The 16,829-nt window shown below is 47.2% G+C and overlaps 1 protein-coding gene across 1 annotated transcript; it reads right to left on the bottom strand.

Annotated features, from left to right (window-relative positions):
* Window positions 1-4,986: 4,986 nt before the first annotated feature.
* LOC119162097 (uncharacterized) lies at window positions 4,987-12,835 on the bottom strand. Its single transcript, XM_037414575.2, has 3 exons — window positions 12,437-12,835; window positions 6,183-8,088; window positions 4,987-5,397 (listed from the first exon to the last, which is right to left on the bottom strand). The coding sequence occupies exons 1-3, from the start codon at window positions 12,474-12,476 to the stop codon at window positions 5,115-5,117; spliced, it is 2,229 nt and encodes a 742-aa protein (XP_037270472.2). The 5' UTR covers window positions 12,477-12,835; the 3' UTR covers window positions 4,987-5,114.
* Window positions 12,836-16,829: the final 3,994 nt, after the last annotated feature.

Raw genomic sequence — 16,829 nt, 5'->3', positions numbered from 1 at the left:
TCTCCAGCGTAATACGGAACATGACTGCTGCTTCAGGAGCACGACGGCGTCCTCCGGCCAGTCACCTTTGCGAGCCGGTCACCTAACGCCACCGAGCGCAACTACAGCGTCACTGAAAGGGAATGTCTCGCATATAGTCTTTGCTTTCCGTGGGAGTTACCCTTCTATGAAACTGCAATAAATAAATATATGAATAAATAAATAAATGCACGTGCACACGATTTTTACTCCGGTGGAAGCTTCGTCGAGAGCAACGGAAGGAAAAGAGCGGCACTTCAACTTCACCAGTGAACAAGGCCAGTTAAATCGACAACGGCTTTCACTTCATGGAAGTACGCGACTTGCGACTTCTTTAAGGAGCTCGGCAATTTCTTCCCAAAGAATGCTCCTTTTATGCTTGTTGCGGAAATCCTTCATCTTGACCTCCCAGAAAGGAGGACGTTTTACTACTTCTGCAAGGGGCAACTCGTTTAAGGCAGCGCGAGACATTTCTGAGCCGGGGAGCGCACGGATGTCGTCTGCTACAGAGTCGCAGCGAGTTGTAAGGTCCGTTCGATTTACCTGCACTGCCTGAAGTGGTTCACGTAGTGCCGCACTCGGCTGTTCGTTTTTGCAGTGCAAGGTGGCGCTCTCTGAACTGGGCCATTCGTTTTAAAAAGTGCAGGCATCGTGAACGGCCAGTTCATGCAAAACCGTCACTCAGTTTGGAGGTAACTGTAAGAAAAAACTACCCAAGTTTTGGTGTTTTTGCGGCTCAAGACCTCTGAAAACTATCTCACGTTTGAAATTACTACCGTGTGTTGGAGTAAAAGGTGGTACACTACATAGTTTTACCACCACCTCTGAGGCACGTAGTAAAAGGATGTCAAAATCCAGTTTTACCACGTAGGGAATTTTCTATCACGTGATTTTTAACCTACCTTTTAGAGTTTATTACCACGTGACTGCAAGCTGCAGCTGCTACGGCGGCTTATGCCCCTTACCCCCCTAGTGACACTCTCAGTGAAGCCTGAAGGTACGCGAGGACCGCATATGTTTTTTTTTTTTTTGGCATCGTCGTGCTTCATGACTGACCTCGAGTCAACGCACTTTCACTTGAACTGGTGGCAGCATAAGCCCAACGAGTCTGTGAACGAAAAAAAAAAGGGGGGGGGGGAGGGCCTCTAAAAAAACCCTGCTGTGGGAAAGCCGTCCTGCATATTTTCGCAAATTGATGGCTTTTGCTCTGCGGCGGCCCTGGAGACAGACGGTGCAAGAAGCTCGGGATCTGTGTGTCCGGTTGAGCTAATGGATCTCACGCGTTCCCTACATCATCGAGCGACCTTGCGCTTCCGAGCGTGAGCCTCCGAGCATGTACGTCGCGGATGCCTCGCTTCCGTGTCGAATCGCGAAGATCTGCCAGTGGTAACAAAATCAAGCTGGTGTCATCGCCCGTGGTTGCTTTCTGGAGAAGCGATAAGCAAAACGCCTCACTATGTCGTCGGCACCGAGCCGCCGCCGCCAGTGACCAGTGGGAGTGTGTCGCCGGGGCAGGTGAAAGAAGCTTCGCATATTGTTGGTTCCACAGAAGGCGATGTCTGCTGGACTAAAGTGCTGCCCGAATTGTCCGCCCCACGTACCAACTGTTCTCAAACATGTAGCGCGAAGCCGAGAACCAATACGAGGCAGACGGAACGAACAACCGGGTGCCGGTGAGCACGAAGAAAACCCGCACGGTGATCCGTCTCTTTCTTTGGAAGTATACACATCGCCCGTACCCGTAAGACTCCGCAGATAGCGGACACATGTTCATTTGAGTCTGAAGTGACGACGAAATTCGCACGGGATTCTGTGATCGCCAGCTGTGTTTCATCCCATATCTGTGCTCCTCGAAAAGGCCTAGTACGCCGTCAGTAAGAAGCTTGTATGCAGGCGTGCACCGCTTTTCTACGCCTGTTGTCATAATCAGGTGCTGCTACTGTGTTTGTGCATCGCCGCTCAATGAAAATCGTTGAGCTGCCGTGGTTTGTGTGTAAATAGGTATACATTGTGGACTTGAGCATCAGCAGTGCTAACACTGCTGAGGTCAATAGGCCAATGTGCCAGCTAATTATTGGATAATCAAAAAGATGAGATCAGGTGGGTCTATATTAAAAGGACGGTGTGACTCCTAGCGACCTGCAGCCCACTTTTAAGTTTACGCTTGCACTTTTAACCGTTATTGCTAAACGATGCGAAAAAACAGCTCTCCTACCTGCATGTACTACATGGCAGGTCAAAAAGTTAAATTGTCAAAGTCGAGTAACGCTTGCAGTTTGTTCGAGTGGTGTTTTATTCTGCATTTGTTGTGCGCGCATGTTTGTCTGTATGTTAATCTATGTGTTATCAATTCTACCGTCATTTGATACTTAATAAATATGTCGACTCTGGGCGAATGCAGCCGTCAACTATTATTTTTCACCTGCGGAAAGAACTCCCAGAACTAGCCTCAGAAAATTTGTGAAGCTGTAGAAATTTACGCTGAAAACCTCAGTGGGGTAAACAATTACTACCCTTCCTATGTTCAAAAACTCACTTAGCACGAGAGTAAATTTTTACTTCACTAGAAGGTGGTAACAAAAACAGGAAAGGTAGTGCGCTAGAGGACATGTGGTTTACCCAGTTTTTGCGGTTATTTTTGTTCAGTGTTCGAGTAGAAGCAGTAGCGCTGCTACAGGCACTAACACAGCGCAGACGAATTGTAGCAGACGAATTATGTCCATCCGTAAGAGGCGTTCTCGCATGGTGGACGCCAACACTGAATGAAGACGTCGATTGTGTTGTAGGAAATGGGAGTTTGGTGACTCCGGCGGCTTTTGATATCTACATGTCGGCCGTCTATGTATCATGTGGCGTTCTTAGGTCCCATGACGCCGCTTTTTGCCAGTAAACCAGTTTTGCTACATTCCTGCTCCTGTGTAACTGCAAGCAACCACTTCCGCACTCACGCTGTTCAGAAAATACAAGGTTCGCTCGACGCTGTTGTGTACGGTTGACAGCGGTCGGCCAAGGAGTACGCATATACTGCGCTGTCCGCCCAAGTAGCACCAATCCACCAAGCACGTTAACTTTTTCAGCACTGACCACCAGTCATCCTATTGTCACGTTAGGAAAAATTCAAGGTACTGACTCACGACTTCTTCACAGTAGCTTGGCATTCTGTTGCGTTGCAACCGAATACGAGAGTAACAACTGCGACAATAATTCGTCGAGCTCTTATCAGTTGTATAAAATTTTGCACAGTGGCTGCACTTGTTCTGGCGGAATCCGTGGGTTAATTTTTTTTTCTTTTACAAAATTGGCTAGCTTGCACACCAACGCTTTCAAGCACACGGCGAAGAACATGCGAGAAGCACGGCACTACCTGCACTTCGGCGTTCGTTTCAATGTGGAGCTAGTGTCGCGTTACGCGTGCGCTCGCTGAACTTGTGCTGCATGAGTTCAGCTCTGGCTGCACTGCCATCTGAACTGCCAGGAACTCGAATCCCGCTCCTCTAATCCGCCCCTCACGTCACGTGCCGTCCACGACGCCGCGAGCGAATTTTTCCGCGACGAGAACCGGCGCATTCAGCATGGTACGGCCGATGCCCCTCATCACGCGATTCCCGGCACATGACCGAATGGAGCTCAGAACATCAACTCTGGGCTGTCCCGAGGGACCAAGGGTGAGACTCGGCCTAGCCGTTCCGACGTGAGAGAGGCCCGCTGGTCTACCAGGTAGTGTTCCTCAGGACCTCAATAAAGTTCTCTGTCTGACCGCAGCGTCCAGTCGCCGCGTGCCTCAAGCGCACTCGCGATCTTCTACCTCCGATCAGCGTGCTCGCGGTCGTCGCTCCCATAAACCTCGTCACACGCCTAGAACGTGGCTGCACCAATCGTAGTAGGCCACCAAATACCAATTCTCGCCACCGCCGCTAAAGAATGAAGAAATGCCATAGAAAATGTTGCCTGAGGTGCTCACCGTCATTTCTGTTCACCAATTTTTAGAAATGATTGCCCTCTCGCACCGATCGCGCGCGGTGGCGACATCAAGGAGCATTTCGAAACTACTGTGGAGTGCGAAACGGGCATGAACGGCTGTCCGCGTTGTACTACTTGGCGAAAACACCGAGAAGCGGTCGCAGGTAGCCCATCGTCTACTGGCTAATTGCGTGCACACCGTGCCGCATGCGCGCACTTCGACAGACCGTGCACAGATGCGGCGCTGACGCGAGATTTCTGAAAGCGATGCTCTAGCGGTCCTGGTAGCGGACGCATTTGGGCTGTCGCCTCATCAAGGCGTGTGCTACTGTCTCGGTGCCCGTGATCCACAACACTCGCAGCAACGAGTTGCTTTCGTTTCTGCAAAGCCGTGCACAACGTCCAGCAACAACGACTGAGGCGGCAGCGCTCATAGTCGCCAGCTATTAAAAGCGTGCACTAGGCTTGAAGCGGTGCAAAGTCGGTGATAAGTCATACCGGTGCACCTTTCGGTAGTCGCCACATCCCATTCGTTCGCTGCTTACCAGAAAAGGCACCGCCAAAATCGCGTGAAAGTCGGAATAATTGATCAGCCGATCCCGCACTTTTGCAGCAGCCAACTCTACGCAAATGGAGCAGTGCACAAGATGGCGAACATCGCGTAATATCCGCTCACGATTAGTGCTGTCAACATTACTCTCGGTTCTAAAACCACCTTGAAGTGTGGAGCAGTAATTTCCAATTGGCGCAGGTTTCCCACCACTGCACATGAGAGACCTTCATCCGCCATTAACGCCGAAAACCTGGGCTATCATAAGCCTTATGTTTGCAAATTACGGGGCAGATCTGACAGAGTACAGTATAGGGAACATTTGGCGCCCCCACCTCAAGGATTATTAGCGGGGAACCCCCCTCCTCCTCTCCCACACGCCTATGATTGCACACCCTACCAATAGTTATCCTGCCGATGACAAGCGAGAAATCATTGTGAAGAGAACACCGGTTAACTTTTGTTTCTGAAACATTAAACTTTATTAGCGTAAACTTTTCGCGCTCATGTATAGCCGCACCAGGTCTTCCACGTTGCGGCCTCACTTGAGAATCGAACACGGCTACATCGCATTCATCGAGGACGATCAGTGCCACACCACGTCGTCGAGCTGCAAGTACCGTCTCACGTGGGCCCAGCATTGCTCGCCTAGGGCGTCCAGCCGAGTGCGGCCGTCGTCACGTGGCTCACACGTGACCCGTGCCTTGACGACACCGGCCAGTCGCATGAACTCGTGCATGCCTTCGATGCTTCGAAATCGCCGTCGCACGGCGATTGCGGCGTCGGCTTCGGAGAGGGACAATACTTTGGCCAGCTCTGCCATGAGGGCTGGGTGCCGGTGCACTCGGTCCAAAGCGGCAGCACAGGGCCTGTTGTGAAATGAAACGAAATACATTTCAGACATGCGGGAAAATGCTGGCTGTATCGATTGCATCGAATTATCTACACCCGCATAACATACCAGCGCTAAGGCCCAAGCGAATGTCTATGCTGTCACGGGGCATTAAACATGTCACATTTTTAGGTGTTACACCTGCCGTGAGCTCACCACCAACAGGTTGATTGATTGATATGTGGGATTTAACGTCCCAAAACCTCCGTATGATTATGAGACGCCGTAGTGGTCCGGAAATTTCGACCACCTTGCTGTTCTTTAACATGCCCCAAATCTGAGCACACGGGCCTACATCATTTCCGCCTCCATTGAAAATGCAGCCGACGCGGTCGGGATTCGATCCCTAGACCAGCGGGTCCGCAGCCGAGTAGACCACCAACAGTTTATAATTAAAATTAAAGTCTATTAACCTTCACTGCAGCTGGATATATAATGTAATCTAAAATTTCATTTGACAATTATGCACGTTTGATTCGCGTGATGTCCTCAATGCATTATTATACATTCATTCGAATTGATTTTATTCACCTACAATTTCGATTACGACGTGATTATGAATGCAGGAAACCCTTGCAACGTTGCTGGCCAGATGCGACTGCGATTCTATAAAGCACGACCAAGAAAAAATTGTACTTCAGCGGAAGAAAAGTATCGGTAATCACAGACTGTAGGGCGTGACTCCTGTCATCTGACACTAACGCGATTTCCCAACTATATCCTTAAGATGGCCGAAATCATTGCGTGCCACTGAGTACTCACGTGTCACAACGTCTGCAGTCCAGGAATTGGGCGGCACGTGCCACGTAGCCAGAGTTCCGATGTGCGACGTCAACCACGGCATTCAGCAGGTGGGCTCCACTCTGCGAGAAAGGAACCTCCCAGTCCCACTCAACGTGGCACAACGCGTAGTTCTCGACGACAGACAGCACGCCTTGAAGAAAGCTGTCGCATTTGGATGCGAACCGCCAACCCAAACGGAGCGTTCTGACCGTCTTGCTTTGTGCTACAGCTTTGCCTAGACATTCAACGCCTTCATTGTGGTTTCTCACGAGAACTTCGAGGCCCAGATCAATGATGCTTCCGTTGCGCAGCAGAGACTGCGACAGACCTGGCCACCAGTCGTGCGATTCGGTCCGAAAGCTCCTCCCTCTGAGCTCCAATTCGAGCGTCTGGAGCGTGCACGTCGCCGATACGAAGTCAACGAGAAGCCAGCACAACTCCTTTCCCCACTCTTCCATTCCTAGGCTCAGACATGTCAACGGGGGAAATGTGGAGAGCTGTTGATAAACTGGCAACGCCCTACAATTCTCTGTGGCGCTCACATATGCGCACAGTTCGGAGTAATTCTTGCAGTCTGCTAGCGAGATGCTATCGCCGGTATAATAGTCTACGAAGGTGACTTTCTCCTCACAACCAATTTCGCCAAGCTTGTTCGCGATGTCGGCCAGGCGATCGCGGTCGTTGTCGTCCGTGACGAGAGTTGCCATCTTTAGGCTGCCATGTCGCGACAAAACACGAAAGAATTGTCCCCAACACTCACTTGTCCACACGTTCAAGCTCAACGTGAAATTTTCTAGCGTGCCATTGTTCAAGATGGCCTCTAGCCAGGAGGCGGTTTTAGTAAAATCTATGTTGCTGGGCCGTTCGGCGATAGAATGATCAAGAATGCACAAGCAACGCCACAGACTTAAGGCTCGCAACACTTTGCTCTGCACCAGCATTTTGGCTCCCAAATTGACGCTTTCACTATCCAAACTGAGCTCGTGTGCTTCCAGACTGCTGACTGTTTCATTCTTGAGCATGCCTTGAAAAATCACTTTCATGGCCTTGCGCTTAGCGGCTCTGAGGATTCCGTACACTTTCAAGTATTTCAGTGCGACCGTGCTACTCAGAAAGTCTATGAACGACTGAGGCAGTGCAACTATTGCAGTGGCACATAGCGTCAAATCTCGCAGCATGGAGTTGACCACGAGTGCGCTTAGCAGGCGACACCTGTGCGTCTCGTCAATGTATGGTACTATGAAATCGAGCACGGTTAACGTCTGAGACCCACGGAGAAGCTCCAAAACCATGTGTGTACACGAGGCATCTTGAGATAATGCACCACAATGCAGTTCTTCCAGGCGCTTCATCGACGGGAAAACTTCGCAAAGGCGTTCGCTTGTCAGCGGGAAAAGCTCAGCAAAGGTCAAAGATTTCACGGAGTCATTTCCGCTTAGCACACGGCCAATGACGACGTTGCTCCAATAGGTCATTACCAGATCGCCATTGTAGTCTGGAATCTGGATGGACGCCACGCAGCGATGCGTTTTCAGGAGCCAGTAGAGGATGGCGGCGGCCTGAAGTATTTGGTTTTTTTCGGGCCGCACATGACAAATGTTGCAGACCTGCACGAGTCCCATATGTCTCCCCTCTCCGGGCAACTTATGCAGCTCCAGCTCAAGCCAACCGAGGAACTCGTTCCACTGGGGAATTACGGCCACAATCTGGCACCATGTGTCATCGGAGGCCGTGCAGGGCATGCGATGGTCGACCAGACTACTAGAGAAGCATCCCCTGAAACTTTCATGGCGAGCCAACAGGTCGTCGAGTTCATCGAGTTCGTCAGCGGGATAATCGTGCGCCGGAGTCGCTGCCGCATCACTATCTGTTTTGTCCATTTCGTCTGCGCAAAAAAAAAAGAGTTAACACACACACACACACACACACACACACACACACACACACACACACACACACACACACACACACACACACACACACACACACACACACACACATGCGGTCACCTTAAATACTATCGCCATCGTTTCTTAACATAACCACACCGAACAGTTGTATAGCCAGCCAAATGTCTAACTATATCGGGCGCGAACGGTAGTTTTTTTTATGTGTATCTTTCCCACACGACTGAATTAAGAGGCTAAAAAGGTGAGGACAAGTATGCCCATAAGCACATGCCCGCAATTTTTTTTTTCAACTTCGTTCTATCATATTGCGCTGACAGACAAAGGTGGCCGCTACACACGGTTGTAGTGGCGGGCGGTAGATGTGGCGCAATTTGCGGAAACGAATAACATGCTTCAAATGCCCACTAGGGGTGCAACAGCCGAAATAGAATTTCGAGCAGGTTACGGGGAATAAAACATCTGATATTCATCACGAAAGACCACATTTGTAGCAAAGAGGGCTTACATTTACAAAAAAAAAATAGTATGTTCAAGCCAGTCATCATCATATACAGCCATGCCATTTCATACCAGTTTTGCGATATGTGATGTGAACTGAACCACTGCAAGAGCAGCAAGGCCAAGAAATGTAAATCACGACATTCATGACATACTTGTCACGATTTTCATGTTATGACTAATCACTTATGCGTGTGATACAATCATGTTATGCCATACCCATTTTGACATCGATACCATTATCGGGATGGCCAGGAGAGCTAAAGGTTGTAGGCGGCTAGATAGATAGATAGATAGATAGATAGATAGATAGATAGATAGATAGATACGATCAAAGTCGCTATCGAAACAACGTGCTCATGTTTACTCTGCATGATTTATATGATGTTGAACGGAGCAGAAACCTGGAGACTTACAAAGAGGGCTCAGCTTAAATTGAGGACAACGCAGCGAGCAATGGAAAGAAAAATGGTAGGTGTAACCATAAGAGACAAGAAGAGAGCAGAGTGGATTAGATAACAAACAGGGGTTAAGGATATCATGGTTGAAATCAAGAAGAGGAAATGAAGATGGGCCGGGCATGTAGCACGTAGACAGGATAACCACTGGTCAAGGAGTAACTAGATTCTTAGAGAAGGCAAGCGCGTTAAAGGGAGATAAAAGGTTAGGTGGGCAGATGAGATTAAGAAGTTTGCGGGTATAAATTGGCAGCAGCAAGCACAGGAACGAGTTGACTGGCGGTACATGGGAGAGGCCTTTGTCCTGCAGTGGACGTAGTCAGGCTGATGATGATGATGTGAATGCACATCGAAGATCGACACATCCAAACATGTTAATCATGACATGCGTGCCATGTATAACATGACTACCTGCTACGCTCATAATGCACTCGTGGCCGTTTAACTAGCTCCACATATGCCAAATTTGGTATCACGTGACTTGTATAGACAACGAAGGTGAATAACACGGTATTCATGATAAACATGATATCATGATATGCGTGTCATGTCAAACATGATTTCATGCTAGGCTCATAGCACGCTCGCGGCCATTTCGCTAGCTCCACATATACCAAATTTGGTATCGCATGACGTTAATAGACGACGAAGGTAAATGACACGTCAAAACATGATAATCATGACATGCGTGTGATGTAAAACATGACTACATGCTACGCTCATCGTGTTCTCTTGGCCGTTTTCCATACTCCACATATCACGCAACGTGATACTAACTTTGGTATCACGTGACCTGAATAGATGACGAAGGTAAATGACATATCCAAACATGATAATCATGGCATGGAAGTGACGTACGACATAATTTACGCCCACCTGCTAACGTTATGCTGATTTTGAAGTGACATATCAACCTTCCTCATTCGTGCTTCGCATATCATCGATTCCCGCGTTGGATCTGCCAGTTTTTTTAGAACTACCCCAATGAGCAAACAGTGATAAATTCCACATTAGCACTTGCGGCGTATGTCAAATACTTTGAGTGAATCCGTGAATTAAAATGTAAAGCTGCCTAGCTGGCCACCTTGAAATTCAAGGGATTCGTAATACTAAGTAAGGGTGGCCCAGAAAAAAAAATTTTTTTTTTGGGGGGGGGGGGAGGGGGATGCGACTAATGTGTCATACACTGCTCCAAATCATTGCCAGAAACTTTCAGACGTCACCGATCATACCAGTACTCACAATTATGCGGTAGCATACATGCATGAGTAATTGAACGAAATTCGCTGTCCCATGAGTATACTGCTAACAGCCCCTTCCAAATCATATTACGCTTTTTGGCAAGACGTTGGTGTACTGCGGCGAAGGTTGTTTAGAGGGGTACTGACACAAAATTTCGGGGTTGAGATAGCCTGCGGGGTCGATTCTCGTTAACATGCATATATCATCTGCAAGATAACAACAGCGAATATAGCTTGGAAGGTATTTCAAATTAATTTTGAAGTGTGCGTGAACGAACGACTCCATAGCGCTATAGACAACATAGAGGTGACCCAGCGGTGACCCCCTACTTCCCTCACGTCACTACGCTGCGGTCAACAAAACAAGTTATGATGACGTCATAGCCTCCATTTTTCTTTTGCCGCGTCAGTCCCCGAAGTATGTATTTCTCAGCGGCTGGTTGCGAGTGCGTGGCCATGGCGCACGCTTAGAAAGTTTTGTGTTTGGCAACATTCAAGTACCGTTTCCTATTCGAAAGCAATTCTTGATGTGAATCGTGCGGAAGTGCGTCACAGTTGTGTGTGCTGACGTGGTGAAGAGTTGCACACGGAAGGTGGTGACAGTTGCACCCCGTTTTTGGAACTCTCCCAAACCGAAACTGATCGATGATGAGGGGCCTGTAATCAATTATCTACAGCATGCTGCAGCAAACCATGTATCGTGTCAGGACTAACAGGCCTACAGACACGCATATCAGCAGAAAAACGCAAGGCCAAATTTTTTGTGCAGTACCCCTTTAAGCAGCGTTCTGCAAGGGTTAGAACCAGGCCAATAAATTTTCGAACACGACTATGCCCCCCCCCCCCCCGTTTTACGAAGAGCGTTATGTTTAGGGAATAACATCTCGGTTCGCTTGCAAGGCGCGTTCTGCCAGATAGAGTTAAGTTACAGCGGCGCACGCCCATTGGTCCGGCGACAGCACCGGATATCTATCGCCGGGACGGCGCAACTAACACAGCTCCAAGACAGAAAACTGTTTTATGAACCGTTGCTATGGCGACCAATGTGGTCACCGCAATCCCGGCATTTACAGCGCGTCGACTCTGTTCGCGCGCGGATAACGCGGTATGCACTCCCAGCTCTAGATGCAAACTGCCATGGCCACTTTTACTGGCTAGGGTATTCATATTTCCTGTAAAGCATTCATGGCTACGACAACACATGTATGAATGCGAAGCATTTCTTAGCAAACGTCGGCGACTTTGAGGTTATCTATCTATCTATCTATCTATCTATCTATCTATCTATCTATCTATCTATCTATCTATCTATCTATCTATCTATCTATCTATCGATCTATCTATCTATCTATCTATCTATATCGAGCCACCTACGACTTTTCGCTCTCCTGGTCGTTTCGATGATGGTATCGATACCAAAATCGGTATGGCATAAAATGACTGTATGGCGAACATAAGTGACTAGCCAAAACATGAAAATCATGACATGTATGTCATGATTTACATTTCATGGTCTTGCTGCTCTTGCGATGGTTTCATTAACATGACATGTTGCAAAACTGGTATAGTATGGCATGTCTGCATGGCGAACACAAGTGACAGACCTTAACGTAGAAACCATGACATGCGTGTCATGTCAGAACATGAGACAACACGCCACGCGCATGATATCGCGGTCGTTTCCCTAGCTTCGCATATACCGAATTCGGTACTACGTGACGTGAATAGACGACGAAGGTAAATGGCACGTCCAAACATGATAATCATGATATCTGTGCCATGTGAAACATGACTACATGCTACGCTCATAGCGCACCCGCTGCCATTTCGCTAGCTCCACATGTACCAAATTTGGTATCACGTGACGTGAATAGACGAAGAAGGTAAATCATGACCAAGGAGGTTATACTAAAACAGATTTAGTATAACCTCCTTGATCATGATAATCATGGCATGGAAGTCATGTACGGTATAATTTATGTCCGCTTCGTAACACTGTGCTGATTTCAAAGTGACATATCAACCTTCCTCATTCGTGCTTCGCATATCATCGATTCCCACTATACGTGAGATCTGCCAATTCACACGGAGAAGTTGAAGCGCGTCCTAATTTATGACATACTTACTTGATTGGAAATTAAAAAATACATTGTTCGATATATTCATTATCAAACTTTGAGCGTTACATTTAGACCAACGTTTTTAGGTACTGTCAGTTGGGTAAGCGCGCGCGGTCGCAGGGGTGAGGAGCGGCCGCATTTCGCATATCCCGCAGCGGTGGCGCTGCTGTATCTTTGGGATTGGCGAAGAAGCGTCGTCTGCTATCTGTGCATGCGAAACAGCGGGAAATTCGTTTCCAAATACGCGGACTTAAGGTAAAGCAGCTAGATGAGGGCTGAATGAGTACTACTTAGTTATAGATAAAGGCCACGCTAATACTAAAGAAATGTATGATTATTTCTTGGCCTGCAATAACTGAGTGGTGCGGTCTGCATGTGGCACACCGGGCCTGTGCCGTTCTTCGCCTACCCTTCAAAAAAAAAAAAAAAAAAAAAAAAAAAAGAGAGAGAGAAAATGTTTCGGCTATTGTGACCACACTTGTCTCTCCGGCACACTCTTCAGATCAAAGTGGTGCCCCTACAGCCTGAAAAAAAAAAAATTATGCCTGCGCCTCTGCAATAAATAGAGTTCATTGCGCTTACAGGTTGTGAAACATTCTAAGCAAACGAGCTGTACATATCACATAAATTACATGTAAAATATATATTTAGAAACGGTTGTGCTTCTTTTTGAACAGCTAAGAAAAGACAGACAGGGAGCAGTCCTGCGCGAATTAGCGCCACAATCCTGCTGTTCTTTATATCGGTGAGCTTGCAAGCCTCACAGCTGGGACTGCTGGCATAAATGGTATAATTTTTATGTGAAGACGCATTTTATACTCAAACCCCTTGAATTGATCCTGAAATTATTCGAGGAATTAGGAGAAGGGCTCATAAAGTGATGGAAGAATAATTTAAAAAAAAAATAGAATGCAGTGCAATAGATGACATACAGCCAGTAGTTAAATAACTGTAATTTGGAAAAGCTCATTCGAAATTTGTATTTCACAGGTGACACGATGATCAAGCATGCTTGAGTGAATTAGCAGAAGGATAGTAAACATGCCGACCTGTAGCGCGCCGGGCTGTCGAAGTAGCTATGCCTTGATGGAAAACACTTGCAATCAGCGGCACTCCTTCAAACTCCTAATAGCCCTGCAGTTCTCAAGGCCTGGACAGCTGCTATTCCCCGAGAAGCTTTCTAGGTGACAGTCAAGTCCTACATTACGCATACTCCTATCTTATTGTAATGACCAGCTCTTCTACATGCACTTACTGCAGCTCAAAGAAACCATCGCCCACCTTCTATGTGAGTGTACACATTTAAACGCGCCAAGACAAGAAGTTACTGAAGCTCTGGATAGAATAGATGATCAGCCTTTGTCGGAACAAAGGATTCTGGATCATTGGACGAGTCCATCCTCAGCCCAGAAGGCTTTGAAAGCCTTGTTACGCTTTTTTGCGGACAACTGGCCTCAAAGACAGACTTTAGTGTCTTATTCTCTTTGATTTCGCTTTTCCTCTATCGCTATTTTTTGTATCTTATCTCTCTCTTTTTAGAACCTTTATCGTCTATCATCTTTTATTCCCCTCACCCCTTTCCCCAACAGATGGTAGCCAGCTGGTCTAAGAACTGGCTAACCTCCCTGTCCTTCGCTTAATCTTTCCTTCTCCTCGAATCCGAGTACGGACCCTTGCTGCGAGCACATAGTAGGCGGAAATGTTGTTATAATTTCACGTGGTTGGTGGGCATATTCCTGCACAATTATCTAAATCAGCGGCATTAAAGCGCAAAGGGGAACCCTCAAAACTAGAAGAAACCGCGAATTTGCAGGGCCCTGTGTCGGCAATTGGTGGCGATGTGTCTGACGTAAACATGGGGTACAGCGACGTTGACGAAGCTACTGGCATCCCCTCCAATCCAGAGTTAGGTGCAGAGGTAGCAACTTGGTTGCCTGCAGTACAAGACCGAAGAAAGTTCCAATCCAGGAATGTCAAGCTTATCCAAGAAGAATTTTTTTTTTTCAAAGTTGTTCGAAACAAAGGTATTGTCGAAATCAACAAGGCCATGGTGGTATAACAAAAGACTTCACATTTGTCCTCAGTTGTAGGGGGAAGCTTGTTCCCTCGTGCGCATCAGCGAACATAACTTGGGAAGCCAGCTGAAACTCACGAGCTTGCAGATGGTATCAACTTTTCTGAGCTATGTTGATCACCTGAATATATCCGCGCGTGCTGTCATAACAGCTTATTTCCTTCGATTTCAACTGCAACATCAGCCCTGAAGATCTGGAACTTGCGGAGGAGCTTTTTCGGGTTGTCCCGGAAAGACTTATGCCCTACACGCAAGAACACAAGGAAGCATTGGTGAGCTCGGTAGAAGAAAAAAAGAAAGAGAAATCGGCAAAACCAACGAAGCTTCACTAAAAATTACGCCCGACTACTAAAAAACCAAGAAAGACGGCTATTAGGGCCTCAGTTTATCGAGAAAAAGTGAAGAGCAACAGACGAAAACACAGCTTTCAAAAGGTTCTACCAGTGAAGTGGACTGAGTGATGACCGGCTTTGCTGCAGCGCAACAACTGATGCTGCTGAGCGAAACCTTTTTGAACCCAAATTGGGTTCAAATTTGAACCCAAATTTATCAAATTACCTTTGGCTGATTTCGCTTTGAAGCTTTCAGCACAGCAAACGGACTTGAAAAAAAAAAAAAACGCTTTATGGAGAAGCTCGCAATTCCAGGATTGGAACATTGTTCGGTCTTGTAATGCAGGGAACCAACTTGCTACCTCTGGACGCAACTCAGGATCGGAGGGGACGTCAGTAGCTTCGTCAACATCGCTGTTATCCATGTTAACGTCCGACACATTGCCATCACTTGCCGACACACAGACATCGAAATTTGCAGTTTTTCCAAGTTTCGGTGCTTTACTTTCGCGTTTTAATGCTGCTGGTTTAAGCAAATGTGCCCGAATATTCGGGAAATTAAGGACACAGCGCCGGGCTTAGGTGTCCGCCTACCACACGGAAATTTCACGTTTCCCCTTACGATATATATGCTCGTAGCAATTGATTAGGTCCTCGGATTCGAAATGTAACTCGGCAATGTACGTCTTGACTGTCACCTAGAAGGACTTTCGTGGAATAAAAGCTGGTCAGGCCTTGAGATCTGAGGGCAATTAGGGGATTTGACGAAGTGCCACCGACCGCTAGTGTTTTCCTCAGAGGCATAGCCACTTCGACAGCCCGGCGCGCCGCAGGTCGGTATGTTTACTATGTTAAACTGCTAAGCTAGATTGTCGTGTAACATGTTAAATACTATTTGCGATGACCAAAATTTAACCTTCAAGCTCCCGCCTCTGTGCTCTGAGCAAGCGAACTCAAAAAAAAAAAAAAAAAAGGAGAGACAGAGAGAGAAATTCAACGTTGCCGCGGGAGCCGGCGGTGGCTGGATCTCACGGAGGAAGGAAAGGTGCTCGATAGATGGATAGATGGATGGATGCTATGAGCATCCCCTTTATAACGGGGTGGTGACAAGTATGCCACCAGGCTCGACCAAAAAAAAAAAAAAAAAAAACTTTTTTCTTTTTTTTATGTTGGCCTAATGCCTCTACTTCGATAAATTCTATCTTAATGGAAAAAAGGTAAATTTTCAGCTTAAGTTCTCTGCCATTTACGGCACACTGTCCATATTTTATTTTTCCAATATTTATTTTTGTCCTTTCTCTCTAATTTTCTGCCACCAATACTCTAACCGTCTCTTACTTATTTTAATCGCGGGTGTGTTCAGCTTTCCATTGTTGTCCCTAAAACCCAAGGCTTCCTGTAGGCTCGTGCCCAAACGTACACCTGGGTGGATATCTCCACATTCAATCAGAACATGCTCCGCCGTTTCCTTATCTTTCCCGCAGCATGTGCATTGTTCTTCTTCTTTACTGAATCTTGCTTTATAACTACGCGTTCTAAGGCAACCCGATCTCGCTTCAAACAGTAAAGCGCTTCCCCTTGAATTATCGTAAAATGCCTCCCTCCTTATTTCATTTTTGCCCTTTCGGTAGTTACTCAAAGCCGGTTTTTTCTCCATAGCTGCCATCCAGTAAATCCTCTCCGCCTCCCTGACTTTTCCCTTAACGCTCTTTGTTGACATATGGCTCACAATACCAGCCGTATATTTACTAGTGAGTCTTCTAGTTCTTTTTCTCCACTGTGTGTCCACGCTCTTCCTATACAAATAACGGAACACCTTCTCTGCCCATCTACTCTCCTTCATATTTCTTAGCCTTTCTTCGAACCTTATTTTGCTCTGCGCTTCCCTCGCCTCAAAACCTGCCCACCCCATATCGCCCTTTACAGCCTCGTTTGTCGTCTTCCCGTGAGCACCCAACGCGAGGCGTCCCACAGTCCTTTGATTTACATCCAT

Source organism: Rhipicephalus microplus, chromosome X (genome assembly GCF_043290135.1).
Source record: "Rhipicephalus microplus isolate Deutch F79 chromosome X, USDA_Rmic, whole genome shotgun sequence".
Taxonomy (NCBI): Eukaryota; Metazoa; Arthropoda; class Arachnida; order Ixodida; family Ixodidae; genus Rhipicephalus; species Rhipicephalus microplus.
The sequence above is the reverse complement of the archived record's forward strand: the minus strand, read 5'-3'. Positions and strand labels throughout refer to the sequence as shown.